This window comes from Acanthisitta chloris, unplaced genomic scaffold, assembly GCF_000695815.1.
Source record: "Acanthisitta chloris isolate BGI_N310 unplaced genomic scaffold, ASM69581v1 scaffold24424, whole genome shotgun sequence".
Taxonomy (NCBI): domain Eukaryota; kingdom Metazoa; phylum Chordata; class Aves; order Passeriformes; family Acanthisittidae; genus Acanthisitta; species Acanthisitta chloris.
Genome location: NW_008668133.1, coordinates 29,662 through 51,074, shown reverse-complemented (window position 1 = coordinate 51,074; position 21,413 = coordinate 29,662). Strand labels below are relative to the sequence as shown.

At 38.3% G+C, this 21,413-nt stretch overlaps 1 protein-coding gene across 1 annotated transcript in view; it reads right to left on the bottom strand.

Moving 5' to 3' along the window:
- The window catches only part of PPARG (peroxisome proliferator-activated receptor gamma), a 24,461-nt gene extending 5,215 nt beyond the window's left edge, over positions 1-19,246 (bottom strand). The window contains exons 1-5 of the mRNA XM_009072783.1: positions 19,022-19,246; positions 16,898-17,067; positions 14,601-14,739; positions 7,069-7,268; positions 2,637-3,087 (exon numbers count right to left, since the gene is read on the bottom strand). Coding sequence (XP_009071031.1) covers positions 2,637-3,087; positions 7,069-7,268; positions 14,601-14,739; positions 16,898-17,067; positions 19,022-19,241 — 1,180 coding nt within the window. The 5' untranslated portion in view covers positions 19,242-19,246. The remainder of the gene's footprint in view (positions 1-2,636; positions 3,088-7,068; positions 7,269-14,600; positions 14,740-16,897; positions 17,068-19,021) is intronic.
- Between the last annotated feature and the right edge of the window lie 2,167 nt (positions 19,247-21,413).

The window sequence follows — 21,413 nt, the reverse complement described above, 5'->3', positions numbered from 1 at the left end:
CCCTTCTCTTCTTTTAGAGCAGCACAAGAGGCAGCACCCATGGAGCCAGCAGAGCTAGCATAATTTCACTAGGCAATGACAGGTTCACTTACAACTAGAGTGTTTGGCTAGGACCTTTTTTGGTGTCACAAACTGGTTTTCTTTTAAAGACATTTGTACACAGGATTTCTTGAAATACTTATACATTGCAGTCTACCTGCAGGTAGTAAAGTCCTCAAGGTAATGTGAACTGGTTTTGAAACCCCGTTTTCAATGAAATCATCCTGGTTAAATATGCATACAGTTCTTACAGAAATCCAGTTTTGCAAGGACATAGATCTTACAGAAACAAGAGCATCTGAGACATCTGACAAATAGGACTTCAGTTTCATACCACATAAGATATTGCAGTCACACAGAACTCACACAGTTCCACAGATATCATATCTGACTTTAAATCCCATGATAAAAGCCATTCTCTGATTGGCAACAAAGCTTAATTGTTTTCAGGATATAAACTCAGTTTTTTCAAGCTGCTATCATGTATTTTGGGGGGTGGGGAAATAACCCAGTTCTGAATAAAGGCAGTGAGATCTTTGCTATCAAGAAATTAAAGGATTTTTCTACGGATTTATGTATCTATATTGATTTGCTTTAGAGTTACTTCATAGTATCATAGTATGTTAAGGGTTTGGAATGGACCTTAGAGATCCAGGCCCAGCCCCTGCCCTGGGCAGGGACACCTCCCACCAGAGCAGGTTGCTCAAGGCTTCATCCAACTTGGCTTTGAACCCCGCCAGGGTTGGGGCAGCCACAGCCTCCCTGGGCAACCTGTGCCAGTGTCTCACCACCCTCACAGGAAAAACCTTCTTCCTAATATCTAATCTAAATTTCCCCTCTTTCAATATATCCCCATTACTCCTTGTTCTATCACTACAGGATGAGGAGGAACTTATGTTACAAGTAAGTACTTCTTAAGTACCCTCTTAAGTACATTAGAACTAATGATTGAAATTCATTAGATCTTCGCAGATATCTGTTTAACAAATTATTCTTTAAGAAAATGACTTGTTGATAAATCTGGTTCAGCACAGCCAATTATTTTACGTGGATCATTGCTCTGCTGCAATCTAAAATGTAAGATTAGTTACATCATACCTATGTCCTCTCATGTAAACCAAACACTGCTGAAGACATGGCTTTGCAGATTGCAAGTTCCCTTTTCCCAGTGAGGAGTAGTGAGGGCCCTGTTCCTCATCTGTCCCATTTAATGAGATAAATAAATGCAAAATGTTGGCATGTTTTGTGCAGTACCATAATAGGCTTGGATAATTCCTCCTCCCCCATTAAAGCCAACAAAATACATACTAGCAAGGTATTTTCCATTCCTGTATTAATGCAGAGCCCTCAGGGATCATTGTGTTCAAAGGTTAGCACAAGGAAGTGTCTTCTGGGAACTGTACTTGTTTGAAGTGGAACCAGTCAAGTAAACCATACTGTGATACTACATTTTTACTGATTGAAACACAATGCCAGAAGGAGTTGTAGGTGATTTCAAATGAAGCTATAGGTAACACTGCACTCTCAGCAGCACGTTTGTTTTTAGAACAATAGCATGTGGTTGTGTTAGATTGCCTAAATGTAATTCAATAACAAAATACTCTGTGTTGCTCTGTGGAGGATCTGAATCCAGTACATTCAGCACATTCCTCTCCTTGCTATCTGCAGTTCTGTGTTAAGCCAAAATACACACAAATCAGTAGGGTAAAATTTTATTTGTGCAACATCACTCACTTGATGGTGTTGGCCAAAGTAACAGACCTTCAATATGCCTGAAATGTGTGTCTGATACCTCACGTTCTCCTTGGGAAGGTGTCTAAGTGAACTACATCTGGTGGTCACTAATTCGAAACATAGAATAGCTCCATCACCTCAGAAACACAGAACATATTAACTGTCCTGAAAAAAGCTGAACACTCAGTGTGTTTTTCAGTGTTAGAATGTGGGCAGTCTGCTCCCTAGGCTTTCAGATCCATGCTCTGCTCAAGTATAGGCATGAAGATAATACAAACAGAGCAGCTGAGGAAATCTGAGCAGACACACAATGCCTGTTTTTCTCGGGCATTAAGAGACCATAGTGTTCCTGAGAAATGAATTGCTTTTTTCCCCCACTTCTAAAGGCAAACAAAACCTTACAAATGAAAGAACAATAAAAAGCACCGTAACAACCCTGTAAGCTCAGTACTATATTTTGAATTTGTTCTGGAGTCAAAGCTGTTTGTGTACAATTAGCAAGCCACACAATCTAATTGCAGGTTTAAAACAATCTCGTGCAGAATTTTAGAAGCTCTTGCCAATGAAATTCCACCCTTCCTGTTTTCCAAAAGATAGTTCTGATTTTGTTTTCTACCTAAATTTGCTGCTGACTCAGCAGGCATTTCCAGCTCCATCATGAAAATCAGGTCACTTATATTTTCAGTTTCTATCTGAAACTGAAAAAAGGGGAAATAGCATTAAGCACGTTGAAAATACTAAAAAAACTATGTGTAAATATACTCACTCCCATCCTGTAGTGCTAAGCACTTTCCTGTTTGGACAGGAAATGAATGTGTCAAATCTATTCTATAAAATAGCATATTAAATAAGACAACACTTACCTCCACTTAGTATAATGACAGCAATAAATATTGCCAGGTCACTGTCATCTAATTCCAGTGCATTGAACTTCACAGCAAACTCAAACTTGGGCTCCATAAAGTCACAAAAAGGTTTCCTCAGGCTCTTCAGAAACTCCCTTGTCATGAATCCTTGTCCATCAGATATAAGAACTCCATCTTTATTCATCAGAGATGCCAGGAGAGTGTATATGATCTCATGGACCCCGTATTTCAGGAGAGTTACTTGATCATTCAGGTCAAGATTCACAAAACCTGGAATGTTCTTGGCAAATTCCGTGATCTCCTGCACTGCCTCCACGGAGCGGAACTGGCATCGCTGGAAGATGCGGATTGCTACCTCTTTGTTCTCCTCCTGCAGTGGGGACACATGCTTGCACTTGATCTGATCTTCCCCCATCATTAGAGAGTTCATGTCATAAATAACAAAAGGCTAAAAAGAAAAGGAAAAGACAATTTACTTTCAAAGGTCCTTTCCAGGAACTTTTGACTCCTGCCAAAGCGAAGTAGCATGCAGAGGTGTAACTGGTCAATGAACACTCAGAGCTATGAGGAATGTATCAAGGGCAGTTGACACAAAATAGTTACATTTTCCTAAGCCTCTTAAAGCAAATATCCTCACAATGTGAAAATTACTTGCAGAAAGGCCAAGTAGTTCTGAAGGATTTCTCACATGTTCTGCGGATCCACAGTCTAAAAATATTTTGGACTTTGGCTGACACTTTTTAATAGCTGAGGGAGGGGGGAAAGGAGCAGGTTTAAAATACCCATGAGTTTTGCCTTTTTCTTTGGTTGGCTTTTCTTTTCACTTTTTGTTTTACACACATTCTGTAATACCAGAATCGGAAGTTCGGAATGCTTAACAAAATATTAAAAAGACACTTATTTGCCCTGAATTTTAATGGCTTCTGCAAGACAGAATCTAGTTAAGTGTACAGGGACCTGTTTGCTCTTCAAGGATACAACTCAGTTTTTGTGGAAAGACAGAATATTAACATTTGGATTACTTCATATACTGTCATGTTGTTTTCAAGTTCTATCCTTCTAGGCTGTACTTCAAGTAATATCAGCTTTATAGTATTGATTATCTGATAAATGCAACATTTTGCTCTTAATTCTCTTGAAAATAAAAAAGTCAGGATATATTTAAATTCACACAACTTGTCCATGGGAAAGAAGACTGAAATAATGTGATACAAACTGCAACAGCACAATTCAGAACACAAGAATGAGTCTGACTGTGAAATAAACTCAACTGGAATAAATCAATTTTGAAAGCAGATTAGAAAAAGTAGTGCCAGGAAAACTTTCATTAGGATCTGGAAGTAATCTGTTTTTGAATATGCAGAAGAAGCTCCTGGTTTTCAAGAAGCATTAAGGGAGGACTTCTCAAGTTTATTTGAAGAATCTTTTCTTTGAAGGTTAAATGACTGACAAGTTCATTGCTGCACTGAAGAAATATCTACTGATATGAATAGGTTTGTTAACATACTTGACTAATTAATCAAAACACAAGGAATTATACACCAACCATTGGACTAGAGATAAGATCCTTTATTATTACAGATTCTAATGCTTTATTCTTATGGGTGCTCATTCTCGTGGCCTTATATTCACTGTATGTTGCAGAACAGATTCAGAAAAAAACCCAAGCCTTCCCACACATAGTCAGTGGTCCTTTCCCATAGGATTAGCTTCTGGAAACTTCTAAAGATCTATTCCTGTTTGATTAAACCAGTTTTGAAGTTTATTCAGTGCCAAATTTGTATGGATGTTTTTAACTGTAAACAGTTACTTTCTGGTGGTGCCTTCTGAGGAGGATAGTGCCCACAGGTGCTCAGCCCTACCACCAGCTGGAGGTCACTCCTCCCATCCCACAGTTCTGCAGATGGAGACTGTGGAAGTGTTTGGTCATCTGTTTCAGGCTAAGCCCAACACACAGCTCTGACCTGCTTTCACTGGGAAGAGAGGAGGGATGACAGCTGACAGCTTTAACTGACACAGCTGCTTGGAAAACAGAGCTCTGTCTGTAGGCTGAAATTATTGTATCCACACAAGAGGATTTCAGCCTCCAAAATTCTTTGTTAAATCTCTATTCTTCTGCTTACAAGACCAAGTGCCACCACTTTCCCAGCCACCACCAGAGCTCCAGACCAGGTAATCGTAATCAGTTAAGGAGACTGTGAGCCATGACACTATTTTTCCACTTGCACTAAGGATTTCAGTGTGAAACTGAAAGAGTAAACAAACCACACTGAGAAAAGCCTGGAGGATAAGGCATTTTTCAAGATGTAATGACATTTTTGGCAGCAGCAGAAACATTTAAGACGTATCTGTACATATGTATGTGCATGCCTATGTGGAATAACAAGATTGTAGAAGATACTTATAAAATGCATGTTTTAGTACTGGCAGGTCATTTCTTTCTGTTCTTCCTGGTGGGAGCACCAAGTACAAGAAAAAGGCATCTATTCTGTGCATGTATATGTGATTTAGAAAGACTATACTACACCACTGTCCTACTGATGTTAGAAGATGAAAATCAAGAAAGATTTCAAAACAGCTAAAGAAATTTTTAATTTCAGATTTCAGATTCAGGTGAACTTTGCGAGTAGAATCTTATTCAAATGAGCACTGTATATATGAGTTACTCACGTTAGTTTTGACACTCTTACTTGCATATCCAATCGCTTTCAGTTAGTGCATATGATGGAGCAATTAAAATTCACACAAATTAAAACTATAACCATAATAAACAGTTTGATGCTCCAGAGGACAAAATCCATTACAGTTCAGATAACATAAAAGTTGCAGCCATTAAATACTGAGTGTCACTCCTTTGGTGGCATTTTTAAAAAAGACTTGAAAATTGGCAGCCATGAAAAGCTGAATTATGTCTATTGGTTTATTGATATATTCCAATCTGGCAAAGTTTAAAACTTTCAATAAAAAAGGAGACTGTAATTGATGGCATATGACATATTTGCTGTGTGAGAATTGCAGTGGTTTGACTTTCAGACACGACCAGGTTCCTAAAACATCTGGAAAAATGGAAGATGAGAGCACTATAGGTGATGCTGCCCAAACCTCTGTCACCTTCTGCACTGTGGCAGCTGTAGCCTCCTGGTGACACTTTTAGGATGAGGAGGAGCAAACGATATATATATAATTACACATTACACACCCACTTCTGCTCTGTTTCCCCATGCAGGTACATAGTTATTAATAGGACACTTGAAAAATTAAGTTTCTGTATTTATTCTTTGCCAGTAACTCTGTTTCTGATATAGAGAGGAAACTGCAGAATGACTTGGAAAAAGCAATGACCTTCAAGTGGGCTTAGATGGCTGTTTCTAGAGATAAATAAACTATGCTAGTTCAAACTTTATATATCCATGCTGAAAAGTTATTCAAATGCTAAGTGTCCACCATATCTACAGTTTTTATGTAAGGAGTACAACCAAATTAGGGACAACATTGAAATGATTATTTCAACTGCTTTTAAAGAAAGAAAGAAAGCCTAAAACACCTTCAAACTCTTTCACGTCTTTGAAATTATTGAAGAAATAAAACAGTCTCTGCTTTAATCCTGACAATAAATTTTCTGAGAATGATCCTAGAAAATATATCAAACTAAGAGTTATAAGCTTTGGAAAACTATTTTTCTCTTTAGGTATTAAAATAGTGACAAAATTTACAACTTACTAACATGATCAGATCTTACTTATCCTTCTCACTGACACAGAAGATTCTTATGTATTGCCAGAGAAGTTTCCAAGGCAACCCACAAATACACGTATCACTATTCCTGACTTTTCCAAACTTTTCTTGTACATTCTCCTAAAATTCAAATTGCACCAACACAGAATACTGATCTGATCTGAGAGAACCAGGTTAAAAGCAGGAAGTCATCAGAACATTGTAAGAATAAGCACCATAGTTCAGGCCAGCGATGGTGTTGGTGCTGGGAATCATTTGACACTTAGGAAAAGGAATATTCCTTTGGGGACAGTTAGTGCTGATAATACACTGTGATAGGGATGCTTGAATAGGATAACAACCAATTCCTGACAGTTACATAGCCACCTTAAACTGATAGTGTGGGAGATAACCTCTGAGGAAGGAGAAGGAAAACGGGAAGAGAGGATCAGAGAATACAAAAAGGTTAAGATGACCTTCAAATTCTTGTACTGGTTTCAAGTATTTTATTAGGTGAACTTGGAGTTTTTTCAAATAATGTTTACTTATTCTATCTAAAAACATTTCCTGTGTTTCAGACACAGCTTGAAATATGTAACTGCCAACAGCAAAGCTTTTTTTCTGCCTCTTTTTTTTTTTTTTGAAGAGATGTGTTGTCAATGTGGTAAACCATTTACTCAAAAGAAAGGAAGATAAAAAAAAAGAGGGAACTAACTGATTTGTCTGTCGTCTTTCCTGTCAAGATCGCCCTCGCCTTGGCTTTGGTCAGAGGGAAGGACTTGATGTATGAGTCATACAAGTGCTTGGCAAGTGCTCGGAGATCAGCAGATTCAGGGTTTAACTGGTCGATGTCGCTGGAAATCTCTGCCAAGAGCTTCTCCTTCTCCGCTTGTGGCATTCGCCCAAACCTGATGGCTGAAGAAGATCACAAGCAATTACTACAGCTATAGTTGCACCTCAGAAAGCATGTTTGAATAGCTTTTTCTGTCACCTTTTGTTGTGGGCTCTTGAAGCTTGTAATAAAAGAGTAGTTAGGCAAATAAGAAAATATGTTCTTCTCCAGTAATATAGGCAAAACAGCTGAAGTGCTTTAAAGAAATGTAAACAAACAAGTCTCAAAGAGGAAATAAGCTATGTGCCCAAACAGTAGGGATTACAGTACCTTGCTTAGAAAAGCAAATCTATTATCAGCTCACCTGAGAGGACTGGTGAAACCCCCTCATTCTGCCTCCAATCTAAATATAATGTAAAGAATATTTAGGATATTCAAATTCTGATGGTTTAGGGTAGGAACCACCTTCAGCCTTGTATTGTTTTGGGCAAATCACCATATGGATCTCAGATTCTTAACTTGTTTAGAAACAAAATCCTCACATGCCTTGCAGAAATGAATTCCTAAATAGTTCAGCAGAACTTAACCTAGCAAGTACTTTGTTACCATAAGAATTAAGGACTGAGAAAGAAGGTTGTATGGGGAACAAAAAGGCCAGAAAAGGCTGAATTCTGCATGGTGCCTCTGTGTACTTGCAGATTTGAAAAACAGGACATGGTTCTACCTCACCATATGATCTCACAATTGCTCAATACTAACCCAGGGCAGTCTCCCTCCTACTTTTACTCCCATGTACTTACTATCCAGGGCAGTATTTATTCATATGGGGACTGACTTGGATAATATTTCAAATAAGCCATCAAGATCAAGACTGATTTATCATAGGATATTTCAGTAAACAGAATTTATTTGATTTTATGAAAACAAAACAGAACAAAAGAGCATCAAAACAAAAAAACAGAAGGAAGAAATAAAGGTTTGCATTTTGACCTTAGGGGGAAATAGAAATATTATGAATATTTTTTCAGTGATTAGTGTCTTCCTTTGTGCTGTTTAGATCATGCATGTAGATGATTATGTAGGGATGTTTAGTTTGGAAATGACTAGCCACTTTTCTATTATGAGTTTTCTTGCAGTGTGTTGATGGGCAAAAAGAACCATTTTATTCAGGAATAAATAATTGTGCCCAGACATAACCCCCCCATTTTTCATATATTATATTTATCGATCACTTGTCTTTTTTCATGGCTGCAGAAAAAAGTTTAGTTTTATAACAACAGTACATTTCTCCTTCAGCAAACTCAGTCTCAGAATGATCCATGCTGTGTATTTCAGATTTTCTTTGGATGTTCTTTGTAGTTAGGTATTGTGAACACCAGTAGGAGACATGATTCTGTTGTGGGCCTATTTCTGAAAGTTGAGGCTTGCAAAAGTAAGTTTATAATCTGTAATCTCACTGGCATAGGATTCCCTTTCATCAAGATTACCTTTACAAACAAGAGAACAGTATATTGCTCCCCCTTCTTATGTTTTAATATCACCTTAGCTCTGAAATAGCTTATACACTCCCCTGAAGCATTAAAATGAAGAGGAATTTATTTTCTTTTTTCCACCTCTCTTTTTTTTCTTCTCCTTCCCTCCCCATTTAATCTCCTGGAACATTCTTAATGATATAGCACAGCTGTGACACTGATTACTGAAACAGAATAGTTTAATGTAGAGATTTTATTGACAAGATCAGAGATTTTCAAAACAGAGATTGGTTTGTCATTAGAGAATAAATGACTAAGCTCTATAATGGCATTCCTTTAGGGAGCAGAAACTAGGGTGGTAACAAGCATCTAGAAATCATACATGGGTGAATAGACTAGTGCCTGGTTTGTTCAAGGAAGATTCTCAGAATTGAGTGGGATAGTTTCAGGCAGTTTTCCTCATGCATGTGTCTATGTACTGTTGCACTGATACTGCCAGGATAAAACAGGCTCACTTTGAGTGTAAATTGACAGCATAATATGCACACTCTGGTTTCTAACTATGCCCCTTATCCTACACCTAGCTCACTGTAAAGTCTGCTGTGTCCTGCCCCAGAATCTCTTGGAAAGTGACAGTGTTTGTGCTAGCAGCTTTACATCACTAAACAACACATTGTTGATAGTTCTCTGCTGAGAGTTTACCACAGCACTGGTGTAGAATTTATGCTAAATGACAACTTACATTGGGTTTACTTTTTGGAATGAAAAATAGGATTGACTGAGGGTGTTCCAGAAACACATTTCTCGTGTGTTTCTCCCCAGTGAAGGATACCAAACTACCTGTGTGAAGTATGCAGCTGTTATAAGTCCTACTGCTTCTAAAATAATATGACCTCCATTAATTTACAGATTGCATTGGAATCCATCACCCTGCAAATATTTCATTTGCTGTTAATAGTTCTAGAGTAGATGCTTTCTTTCACTTACCACTTATTTTATTTTGCAACGGTGATAGTTATGTTCCTGAAAAATGCTTTGAGATCTCTGCATGAAAAGTGTTGTAAAACCCAATTATTTATTACTTTGCTATTTGTTCCAGTATTCCTTGTAGGAATCACATCTATATTTCTTGCTTCCACGTGTTTGAGAAATTGTATAATTTCTCAAAATAATTTCAAAAATCCCCATGAACATTAATGTTAAATCAGAGCATTGTCTTCACTCTGCTAAATTTTATGAATGCAAACACCCTCATGTATAATCTGTTTTTGAGATAAAGCCCAAAGACACAGAGGAAGACTATATCAAATGACACATGATTAAAGCTGCATAGAAATTTGGGATGTATTTCTAAGGAGTATCTGACATGGGGGCTCATGATGCTAAATTTGCTACAAAGATCAGATTCCTGGATTCTTTTTTTTTTAAAAAAAGATTATTTTCAATTCCTTTTGTGCAAATGCAAATGGGAAAAAAACCCCAACCCACAAACAACGGGAGAAATAAGCACCAGTCCCAAAGGTAACACTGAATTATAGACCAAGTCTGTTAAAATACTGAGACTACTTGGAAAGGAAATTAGCACCAGTGTTGGAATATGTCAAACTAGGCTGTAAGCATTAACTTCTCTTTTTGGATGCCTTCATGCTGCATTCAGAATTGAGTTAGACAGAACGAAGCTTCCTCATAGCATAGAAAACTGTGACATCAATGTCAGATCAGCCCAAACCTCCCACTGGTGTCACAGAAAGCACTGGCTGATAAGCTGATCAAAGTGGCCCAGTGGGTTATCTCTTACTGGCCCAAAGTTGGGGGAATGTTTGCTATGCATCTTTATTTTTGTATAGATTCTATATTTATCAGCCATCTATCATTCCCACATGTGTTTGTTTCTTCCTAATCGGGTGTTTTTAGGGTAGATTAATAGCATTGAATCTTTCATAAGCTACTTTCAAACACTGTCCCTATTTCATGAACATAACTGTCTGGAAGATTTCTGATGTAATTCATGAATTATGAGAATAAAGTTTCCTAAAGAAAAGGTGATCAGGACTCCAAAGGATATTTTAAATATAAAAATTAATCAACAACATAGAAAATTGTGAATCAAACTTTCCTATCTTACAATTTCATAGACATAGGATTTAATATTTGTTTTAATGGAGAAGAAAAGACTGTGTGGAGACCTCATCGCAACATTTCAGTATCTGAAGGGCCTACAGGGGAGCCTGAGAAGGACTCTTTGTTTGGAGCTGCAATGACAGGACAAGGGTAACTAGTTCAAATTGAAGGATGAGAAGTTTAGATTAGATATCAGAAAAAAGTTTTTCCCTGTGAGGGTGGTGAGACACTGGCACAGGTTGCCCAGAGAGGTTGTGGCTGCCCCAACCCTGGCAGTGTTCAAGACCAGGTTGGAGAAAGCCTTGAGCAACCTGGTCTAGTGGGGAGGTGTCCCTGCCCAGGGCAGTGTGTGTTGGGACTAGGTGATTTCTAAGGTCCATTCCAACCCTTAAAATTCCAGGATTCTATGATAAATATTACATTAGTTGCAGCAGATTCTGTTCAGTGTTTATTAGCATTGCAGGCAAAATGTGGGGCAAAATTCAGTTTTGTGGGACTAGCCTAGTAGTTCCTTTCAGAGAAATCATTGTCACTGTCATTTTCAGAGACTGAGACAAATGTTAGAGAGAAGTCAGGCACCAGGAGGTTTATGGAAGGAATTTGGAAAGTGGGATTTTGGAGGAGAGGAGAAGAAAGACAGGTTGATGACAACACTTACATAGGTTAGGTTGGAAAAAGGAGAGTTCACAGGGTGGATAAGAGTTCACAGCACTTTTGGTGGTTGAGGAAAATTTCAGGGATGGGTGGGATCCTTTTCTGCTTCACCCTCCACCTCCCCCATGACTTGGCCTCATCTACTATTTCCCTGGACCACGTATCCTCCTTGCTACTCTATCTTCTCTCTCTTCCACCTACCCTCACAGCAGGCCCAGCTTCCTTATCTCCTGGGAGCCTGGGAAGGGGATCAGACAGGATCTGCAGGGGCAGGAGGGGCAGGGACAAGGCAGTAAGCTGGTGTAAGAGCTCTGGCAGCACAGCTCAGTGCTCATGATGTGAGGGTGGAAGGGGTTCAGGTGTGACTCCTTTCACAGCAATGCAAGTCTGGGCATGTGTCTGCACCTGGAAGGTAGGATTTCTCTCTTTCCCCTGGCAGTTATGTCTTTTACTTGCATTTACAGTTCTCAAAATGCCAGGAATATAAAACCAATAGTGAATATAGTTGGACACTACATTATACCCTTTGCCTTTCTGTGAAAAAATTAGAATATTTATCCTTAAACCAGATTTTACTGCTTGGAGGAGTCACTGCGATTGCTCATGGACTGTTCTGTAGAGCACACCACTCTTCTTGTTGTTTGAATTGTTTTTGAGCATAAAAGAGTCCCCAAATAGACCATAAATACAGTTTCTTACATTAGAAAACAGAAGATAAAGCCAAGGTGGATACCTGTCTGATTTTACTGGAGACACATGCCCAGACTGAGAAATTTGCTGCTCCCAGAACTGAAAACAAAGACCTATTGCCATGTGTTCTCTTTTTTTTTCAGTTGGGTTTATATAAAAATTGCTTCTAATAGAAGAGAAAAAAAATGAACGAAATATCTAAAATAAAAGAACTAAGCTTCGGCTTGGTGGTACTTCAGAATAAAATCTGAGCAACTCAGGGTTAAACACAGAGCAACTCTGTGGCTAGGGAAGGAAAGAAAAACAATATTCAAAGCATGAGAACACTTCTGTCTTTTTTAACCTTTACCCAAATGGTATGTAGCATTTATACGTGAAAAAATGTGGCTGTAGCTGCTAAGTGTCTCCTTGCATTCCCCATTTCTGCAAGTGCCCTGATCATTTTGCAAGAATATATCTACACAAAGACAGTCATAGATTGGAACCCTCAGGCACAAATAATCCACATTCTGTTTCCAAGCATTTAAAATTCAGATAATTTCCCTACCCAAGTCGATAAACTTTAATCTGTAGATATAACAGAAATATATGTCTCAGTGTCACGGACAACATCCAGTGTTGCATTTCTGCATGAATCTTCATATAGGTCTGTGTCTTCAACAGTGGAATTCAGTTAGTTTTCATAAATTTGTTCATAAATGATGAAGGAATGAGTAATGTAACCAAAGGGGACAAAAAAAAAAAGGGCAACTGTAGAAGCCAGTACTGGAATAGAAACACTAACTGTCTGTTAGGTGAACTCCTGGACAGAGCAAAGGAAATCATTCCTTTCAGCCCCGGGCCAAATGGCTTTGTCCTTTTCCCCTCCTCTTCATGTTTCCCCCTGCTCCTACAACCATAGGTCCTGCTGGTGCCACAGCTTCTGCCTTGGCAGTGGCTGAGCTGGAAAAAATGGCAGGTGAAATGTTAATTTTAAAACTATTCTTGGGGCCTTTATGTTACTAAGCCAGAGAGAATGGTCTTGGCCTTCCCCTTCTTGCTGGAGCTGCACATGGTTCCCATTGACATACTGGAACTGTGTTGCTAGGTTATGGGAGAATCTGGCATGCACCTTGAAAATAATAATAATAAAACCTCCTGAATTACTATAAAAATACCCACAGTAGCATTTCAAAATTAGATTTATTTTAAGTGTTACTGCTGCATCCCAGGAATTTGAAAACCATATTTTCTATTAGCAAAACATTTCCCATACCAATTTATATTCAGTACATGTATTAACTTTGCAAACCACAGTTAAGCTTTCCTCCTGGGGACAGTACACTCGTTTTCTACATTGAAAATAATGAAGGTTCTACAAAAACCACAGAGAAATTATTTTCTCAGTCATGTTTGCAATTCTTTACCCTTAGAATTACATAAGTCTCTATGTTATGACATTTAATTCCTGTTTTCACTCAGCTTTGCCAAAGCAAGGCAACAAAGAATCTTCATTATGCCTCTCTGTCCAAACATTTGTAAGTAAGTATTTCCACATGAATTGCTCTGTTAATTTCAAAGTTCAGAGGGACTTTCCTGCGAATTACATGCAAGAGAGCAGTATCATGATATGCTTCATGCTCTCTGCTTACCAATGGTAAAGAAGGCAACCCCAGAAGCAGACACCATTGCAAAAACCTTTGCTGTCTAAGACTACAACATATTCCAAATGGAAATGCTGCTTGCAGTTGCCAGCTGGGAGGGGATATTCACCTCTGGATGGTGGGGAGTCAGACAGGGATCACAGCTGTACACACTGTGTGAGGGGAGGCCACAGCTGAACAGGCATATTAAAGAAGCACACTGGAATCCATGCCCAGCTGTGGGTACCCTAGGAAGGAGCAGGACAGGGTTTTTTAAAACCAGACAGTGTCTGGGCCATTCAGCTAAAGTATGCTGCGTCCTAGTATGAGGAAGTGTTAGCTTAGTGGTGTTTAGAGCCCTCGGTTAAGTGTCCTATGCATCAAATTCAATGGCTATTATTCACAAAATTTCAGCAGATTATCTAGTCCACTTTTCAAGATTAAGTTTTCAGTTTACAGGAAAGGCATATTGAGCTACAGCATGCAGAACAGTCTTGCCAGAAAATAAGACAATGAACATAAAATAACAGTTACACTAGGAATATGTTCAGAAGAACTACCAACAGTATAATGAACAAGTATGACAGAGAGCAAAACCAAGTCATATGTTACATTATGTATTACATCAAGAAATACAAATCTCTATCTCTCCAATTTTTATGCTGAATGTAATCTCCAGTCAACCAGAGCCTCCTAAACTCGGGGGCAATCTCTCTGACATGTATTTCTAAACTGCCTGGTATAAAGAAACAGAAGGCTCCAGGTGTTAAAGCAGCACATTCAGTAATCATATTAATGTTCCATGTTATTTTTCAGATTAAACATTTCTGGTTTAAAATATGCTCTGTGCACTTACCATTATGTGACATCCCAACAGCAAGGCACTTCTGAAACCTGCAGTATTGACATTTATTTCTGCTTTTCTTATGGATGCGGCAATTAAGATCACATCTGTCATAAATTAGCTTTAATCTGATTGTTCTTCGAAAAAAGCCCTGGAGTAAACATAAAAGCATGGTAAACATAAAAACTGCCAGTGCCATCAGCTCACTTCTTTATACATACAAAGCACCTTTCAGCACACACCCTGAACCCAACTTTGTGTCAGATGGATCTCCAAAGAAAACAAGGTTTGTGTGATCATCCTGCCTGCACTCAGTGTGCTCCTGTTCTCATCTCATTAGCCATTTTCCACTGGGTTTGATGGAGGTGTAAAATCCTCACAAAGCTGGGGAAGCTTAGGGGAATCAGTAGAGTTTAAAGGACATGACAGATGCAAGCTGAGAGCTCTACAGCTGTGCTGAGCATGAGGAACACACTGCCAAAGGAAGTAAAGCTCCATTTGTTCCACTGCTCATGGGACAATTTATTATGAAGTAAAAATGACAATTTCAAAATTTAAACCTCACTACTGTCCTAGGTTGCAATGTAGGGTGTAACCAATAGTATGTATTTCATTATGATATTCACAAGCTGTTAAAGCAGGTGGGGCAGTGATCTTTATCTCCTACTCATCCCTGATGGCTCCCTCAGGGGCTGTCTCTGTTTAATGGGCTGTCAGGGACTCACAAGACCCATAGAATTACATCTCCCATTGTGAGATGCTTCACCCCAAGGGGGGGAGCCAAGCATTCTCACAGGGATATAAGCTGGAGTTTGGACCAGCACAGAGCAATTAAAAGCAGGTGGGGCAGTGATCTTTATCTCCTACTCATCCCTGATGGCTCCCTCAGGGGCTGTCTCTGTTTAATGGGCTGTCAGGGACTCACAAGACCCATAGAATTACATCTCCCATTGTGAGATGCTTCACCCCAAGGGGGGGAGCCAAGCATTCTCACAGGGATATAAGCTGGAGTTTGGACCAGCACAGAGCAATTACCTACTGGATTCCCAGAAGACAAGGGCTACCACTGGACCTTCAGATGAAGACCACATCTACAGGATCACTGCTCCAACAGACCCATCACTCCAGGAGGACTGCAGCACCATTTAATGGGACTACTACCAACACCCTGACTGACAGTGTGTCAGGTTGCTTTCTGACTCTGTCAGTGGTTTCTTTTTGTACTGTTGCATTTATTGTTTTGTTTTTTCTATTAAATTATATTTCTGCCTTGCAGTCTCTCACTGGTTTGCTTTCAAACCAGCACAACTACCAATGTAGAAAAGTTTTTATAAACCACAACAAACCAAAAATTCTGCCAACAGCATTTGGATCTCTAGTAAATAAACAAGGTTAGGAGTTAGCTCTCTTTTTACAGTTTAAAGGTGCTTTCTCAGATCACTTGATCAACTAATAAAATTTATCCGAAATTCTAATAATTTTTTACTTTTTTACTTCACAGGGAATAGTTACAATGAAAGCATAATGCCAACTGCTGTTTGTATAATTCAGTGTAAATCAAGACATCTACTGCATACTCATTGCTTTATGTATGCTTTTAGTTCCTAATTCAGTGCTGCAAACTTTCTTTAAGCTCTGCATTGAGTCTTTCTATTAGTTATTTTCTACAAGTTACTGAAAATAAAGGAGATGGGAATTTCATGTTAAACTCTAATGTTTTTCTTTGAACTCAATGAATTATTAATAATTTCCTTTGCTGACATTTCTCATTCTTGAGGACTGCAATTTTTACACCATTCACTTGTCCTTTATGGGCTATAAACATGAAATATCATTGACATAAAAAAGCCAGTGGAGTTTTAAAGCAGAAAGCCACATTCTTTAAGATCTTTAGACTTTTCTGCAGTCACCTAAAATGTGTAAATTTGGTAAAGAAACTCTGCTCAATCAGAATAACAGAGTTTGAACTTTTAGTTGCACAGAGCTTTGGAGTTGGGCATGAGTCTGTTTTTGCTGTGTTCTATGAATTCAAGGTCTGCATGTGACCTCCAAGACAGCATGAATGGAATATAATTGAATATTTGACAAAAGTAGAAGAAATGCACAAAGAGATCACTAAATTAAGAAACAAGCAAGTTACATTTTATAAAACTCTTGCTTCTTAAGTCATAAAGTATACGCAGAAAAATTTACTTAAAGACCTAAAACTTTTTTATTTTTTAGAAGCACAAATCTGTGATTTTACCAAGTGGTTATTTAGGTGGACATAGTATCAAATCTTCAGAAAAAATACATTTGTGCCAACTTACCTTACATCCCTCACATGCATGCACCCCATAATGGAACCCAGAAGCCTTGTCCCCACACACGCGGCACTCAATAGCCATGAGGGAGTTGGAAGATTCCTCATGAGGTTTATTGTACAGCTGAACTTTTTCTGCAAAATAGGGTGGGGAAGGAGGCTCCATTTTGATTGCACCTGTGTATGGAGGAGATTTCAATGATAAAGTATAATTAAATATATAGAAGCAGCAGCAAGGTACTCACAAGTAATCATAGGAAGCATAGCCAGATTGCTCAGTCTGCTCCACAACATGGAATGAGTAGCAAAGAAAGGCTGAACGAGCTCGATGGGACAGATTGTGATGCAGAAAGTGTATCACAGATTCAATTTTCAGCTCTGTACTGTGGAATGACTTGAAGTGAGGGATATTAAAAATTTATGTATGGAGACCTCACACTTGAAAGGCCTTACTCAGTATCTAATCTGCTTGTACTGCTTGAAGGTGTCCAGAATTACTGCAGGAAGGTGGACTGGGCTCTTTAGTCTAAAAACTATTTAAGTATCTAATAGAGCTATACATTGAATAATATATTATTGGATCACATATATTGGGTATGTAAAGAAGTGTGGCTCACTCCCAGGAGCACTGTTCAACTTTGGACACAGTTTAGAGATACATTTTCTTTTCTGAGAGTTTCTAATTAAGAGAACAATTTGTAATAGTGAATAAGCTCAAATAAGTAATATGATATCTTTAAATCAGTCACTGCTGGTCATAGAAGAGAGCTTTGATATTTGACACTATAACATTACATCAGGTCACGTCTCAGGAGTGATGTAACATAGGATTAAAGTAAGGTGAATGTTTTTCTTTTTCAGATTGGATACACTATACAAACTAGAAAGTTTTCTTTCCTATATAAACTAGCAAGAAAAAGAAAAGTGGAAAATTATTTATAAAAAGATCAGGAGGATTTTTCTACCTAAGCAATACTGCACGCTCTAGTTTGTTAGCAAAATGTTATGGATATTTTCAATTAAACAAAAGAAAATAAATTATTAGCTGAAAAAATGCCTTTCATTTTAGTACATAAGTGACCCAGAGGTTATCTATGTACACCTGCTTCACTGTATGACCAAAATTAAACCCCACAATTTTCCTAGTGAGAATTGCTTGAAAGAGTTCCTGTACAGATTACTACAAACAAAAGTGATGTCAGTTCTAAGTAGAAGTGGCTTTTCATAAAAGTTCCAGGCACAGCAATGAAAAAATGCCTTTCATTTTAGTACATAAGTGACCCAGAGGTTATCTATGTACACCTGCTTCACTGTATGACCAAAATTAAACCCCACAATTTTCCTAGTGAGAATTGCTTGAAAGAGTTCCTGTACAGATTACTACAAACAAAAGTGATGTCAGTTCTAAGTAGAAGTGGCTTTTCATAAAAGTTCCAGGCACAGCAACATTCCTCTTTGAATGCAGTAACAACTTACTTAAGAATAGTTCACTTCCTTTCTTAAAAGGAGAGTCACTGTCATTTTTTGCTGTAACTGGCAGAAGAGCAGCATGTTTGATAGTCTGTACATAATACTACCCAGGAAGCTCCAGGGTTATGCCTGCATTAGACACACTGAGAAGAGTCAAACCAACCATCGTTGTGCCTCAGGTGTAGCCAATATTTCAACTCCATCAGTTTCTTAGGCCACTTGGAATTTAAAAGCTACACATATTAATAACTGATATGCTGTGTATGCTGGGACATTCTTTAACATCCAAGATATTTATTCTGCATCTTGTGCATTGAGTTTCAACAGACAAGTTACACACAAGGTACGTGAATAGGAGGCTAAAGGTTACAGAAACAAATGGAGGCGTTCATGTGTCTAATAAATTGCGTTTCATGTGATTTTGGATACTTTGGGATACCTTGGCTAATCTGAAACTGCTGCTCTGGAAGGTGAAGGTCTGCTATAGGTATTCTCTCTTTTCTATCTGCCCTGCAAGAATATCTTGTGGATATCTCTGCTGACACAGGATACCACACTTAGGCATCTGAATACTTCTAAATCCATTTGCTGATAGTACATATTCCAGAGAACGAAGCAAACACAAACTTGAAGGAACTACTTAAAAAAACTAAGAGCTTACTTTGGCAATCCTGGAGCTTGATATCATATTTATAATCAATGCTTGACTGATCAGTTCTTGCAAGAGGAATATCTTCATAGTGCGGTGAAGAAATGCTTGAAAAGTCAACAGTGGTAAATGGCTTTATGTCAAAGGAATGTGTATGGTCATCCATGGCAGACAGATCCACAGGGCTAATTCCAAAATTAATGGGCCAAAACGGCATTTCTGTGTCAACCATTGTAATCCCTGAAAACAACAACAAAAAAAAGACAAGAGATTTTAAAAAAAGTTAGTTCTCTCTGTAATGTGATCAGGCCCAAGCTGAGGTCCAGTTTAAATACTGGTGGTTTTCCTTCAAATAACCAGAACTATTTGAAATTTTTGCTCATTCAAGTCTGTCAATAGTTTTATCCCAATCTTAAACCCAAGGCTCAAGGAAATTTAATTTACGACTTCCAGATTCCATAAGTATTTATGTAAATCTTGTAAGTAGTAAACAAATAAAAAGTTTCAAGCTGCAAAAATCTTCTGCAAATTGAGTGAATTTAGATTGAGGCATAAAATATTTTTCCAAGTTCTGTTTTGACAGATATCTGAACCAAAATCCTTGATTTAGACATATTTTAACTAGGGAAAACTCTGCAAGTTAGAGCAAGTGCAAAAGACTATTTCATAACTAGGGTCTGTGTTTAATTTTCCACGATTTATAAAAAGAACATTCTAATCTAAAAATAGAATAGATGTTATGGAACTAAAATAGCTTGGTCACTTTGGCTGTTTAATTTGGACTTTAGAACCAATGAAGTAAAGTAGCCTTTAACCTCTAGATAACAGAAACTTTGATTTGATATGCTTTGAATCAAAACTACTCTGTCACACTGCCAGAACTGCTGCTGCAAAATGAGGACATTGAAACAGACCAGCTCCATAATTCTGAGGTCACCCTTTGTTTTGACAGGCCTTCAGGTAGGTAAAACAGTGACTGTCCTCCCCAGTAACTACACTGAAGTGCCAAGGTAGCGATGGCTAGGAATGGTTACAGTTCTCTTAATCTTTCCATCATTCTTCCACCTTTTAGGACTCACAGCATAGACCTTTAGTTCTTCTACCTTGAACACTGGCAACAAAAGTTACAAGATATCCTTTTATTCTTAAAAATCAGATGAGAAATTCTCACTGCAGTGGGAACAAAAGAGATGCTGCTCTATCCCACCCCTCACCTTCCTAAAGGCTTCAGCCACTGGATGGGATATAGTGTCTCACGCTATCCTTAATGAAAGCAAGATCTGTCTATGAGTAAACAACATAATTTCTAACTGCCACAAGTGAAAATTATCTGGAGAAAGTACTTGACAGGTTGTCAAGAGTACCATGGTGACATATATTATCTTCCAAATTGTTGATTTTTCTGTAAGCATGAAGTGCAAATCTCTGGCCTTCAACACTGGGAATTGTCTTCCATAAACAGATTTCCAAGCAAAGCAATAGAAGAGAATAGACTCCTTCTTAAGAGCCCAATTTTGTAATTACCAGACATATCTTAAAGAAACCCAAGAATCAACTGATATCTAACATTGAAATTGGCTTTATATTTCTTTAAGCAAGTGACATCAAGAGTTACATGAGTTTCTATCTGGAGGGTTGCCTCAAGGGTGAAGCAGAAGGATGGCAACAGTGTTAGCCCAGGTTCATCCTGTGCAGTCCTCAGGACTCATAGGTTGCAAGTGCACCCTTGAGGTTACTGTGTGGCCAAAAAACAACTGCAGGAAACCATGTCCTCAGGAGGCAGGAGGGCTCGTACCAACAGCTGCCCTTGCACAGACACTTCCCTGCACTGGAGAAGCAGCTGAAGAGATTTGAGTACATGCTTGAAGGAAACGCAAGTTTAGGTCACTCACTGAATAGAGATGTACTCAATCACTTGTCAGTGATCTTAAATGTTGTATTACACACTGAGCAAATGTTAGCGTTAACAGTTTTCCTCCATCACCCAGAAAACTTCTATGAAAATATTCTAACACTCTTGAGGCCTTATCACTTTTCTTTTCAAGTTAAAAGGCTTCTGTTTGCAAACCACTGTGAGCTGAACAGCAAGTTAGAGCTAGGCTGTATTTCACTTCATGGCACAGGGAATGACTGGGATGTTTTGGAGAAGGTGATGATGTGTAATGTGATTGATTCTATGAAAATCCTGAATCATTACAACCCAGTGTGCACATGAAAGTCACTGTACAGCTTAGAAAGACTCTTACGAATCCAGCAAAGTCTACCAATAATGCCAGAGTGGGTTCATGGTAAAAGTATTTCTAACCTAGAACTGTGATGTTTTAGATTTTTAGTAAGTTTTAGAAGAAGCAAAATAAAAATTATTAAAAAGTAACCTGTATTGTAACAACCTCTGAACATGAGA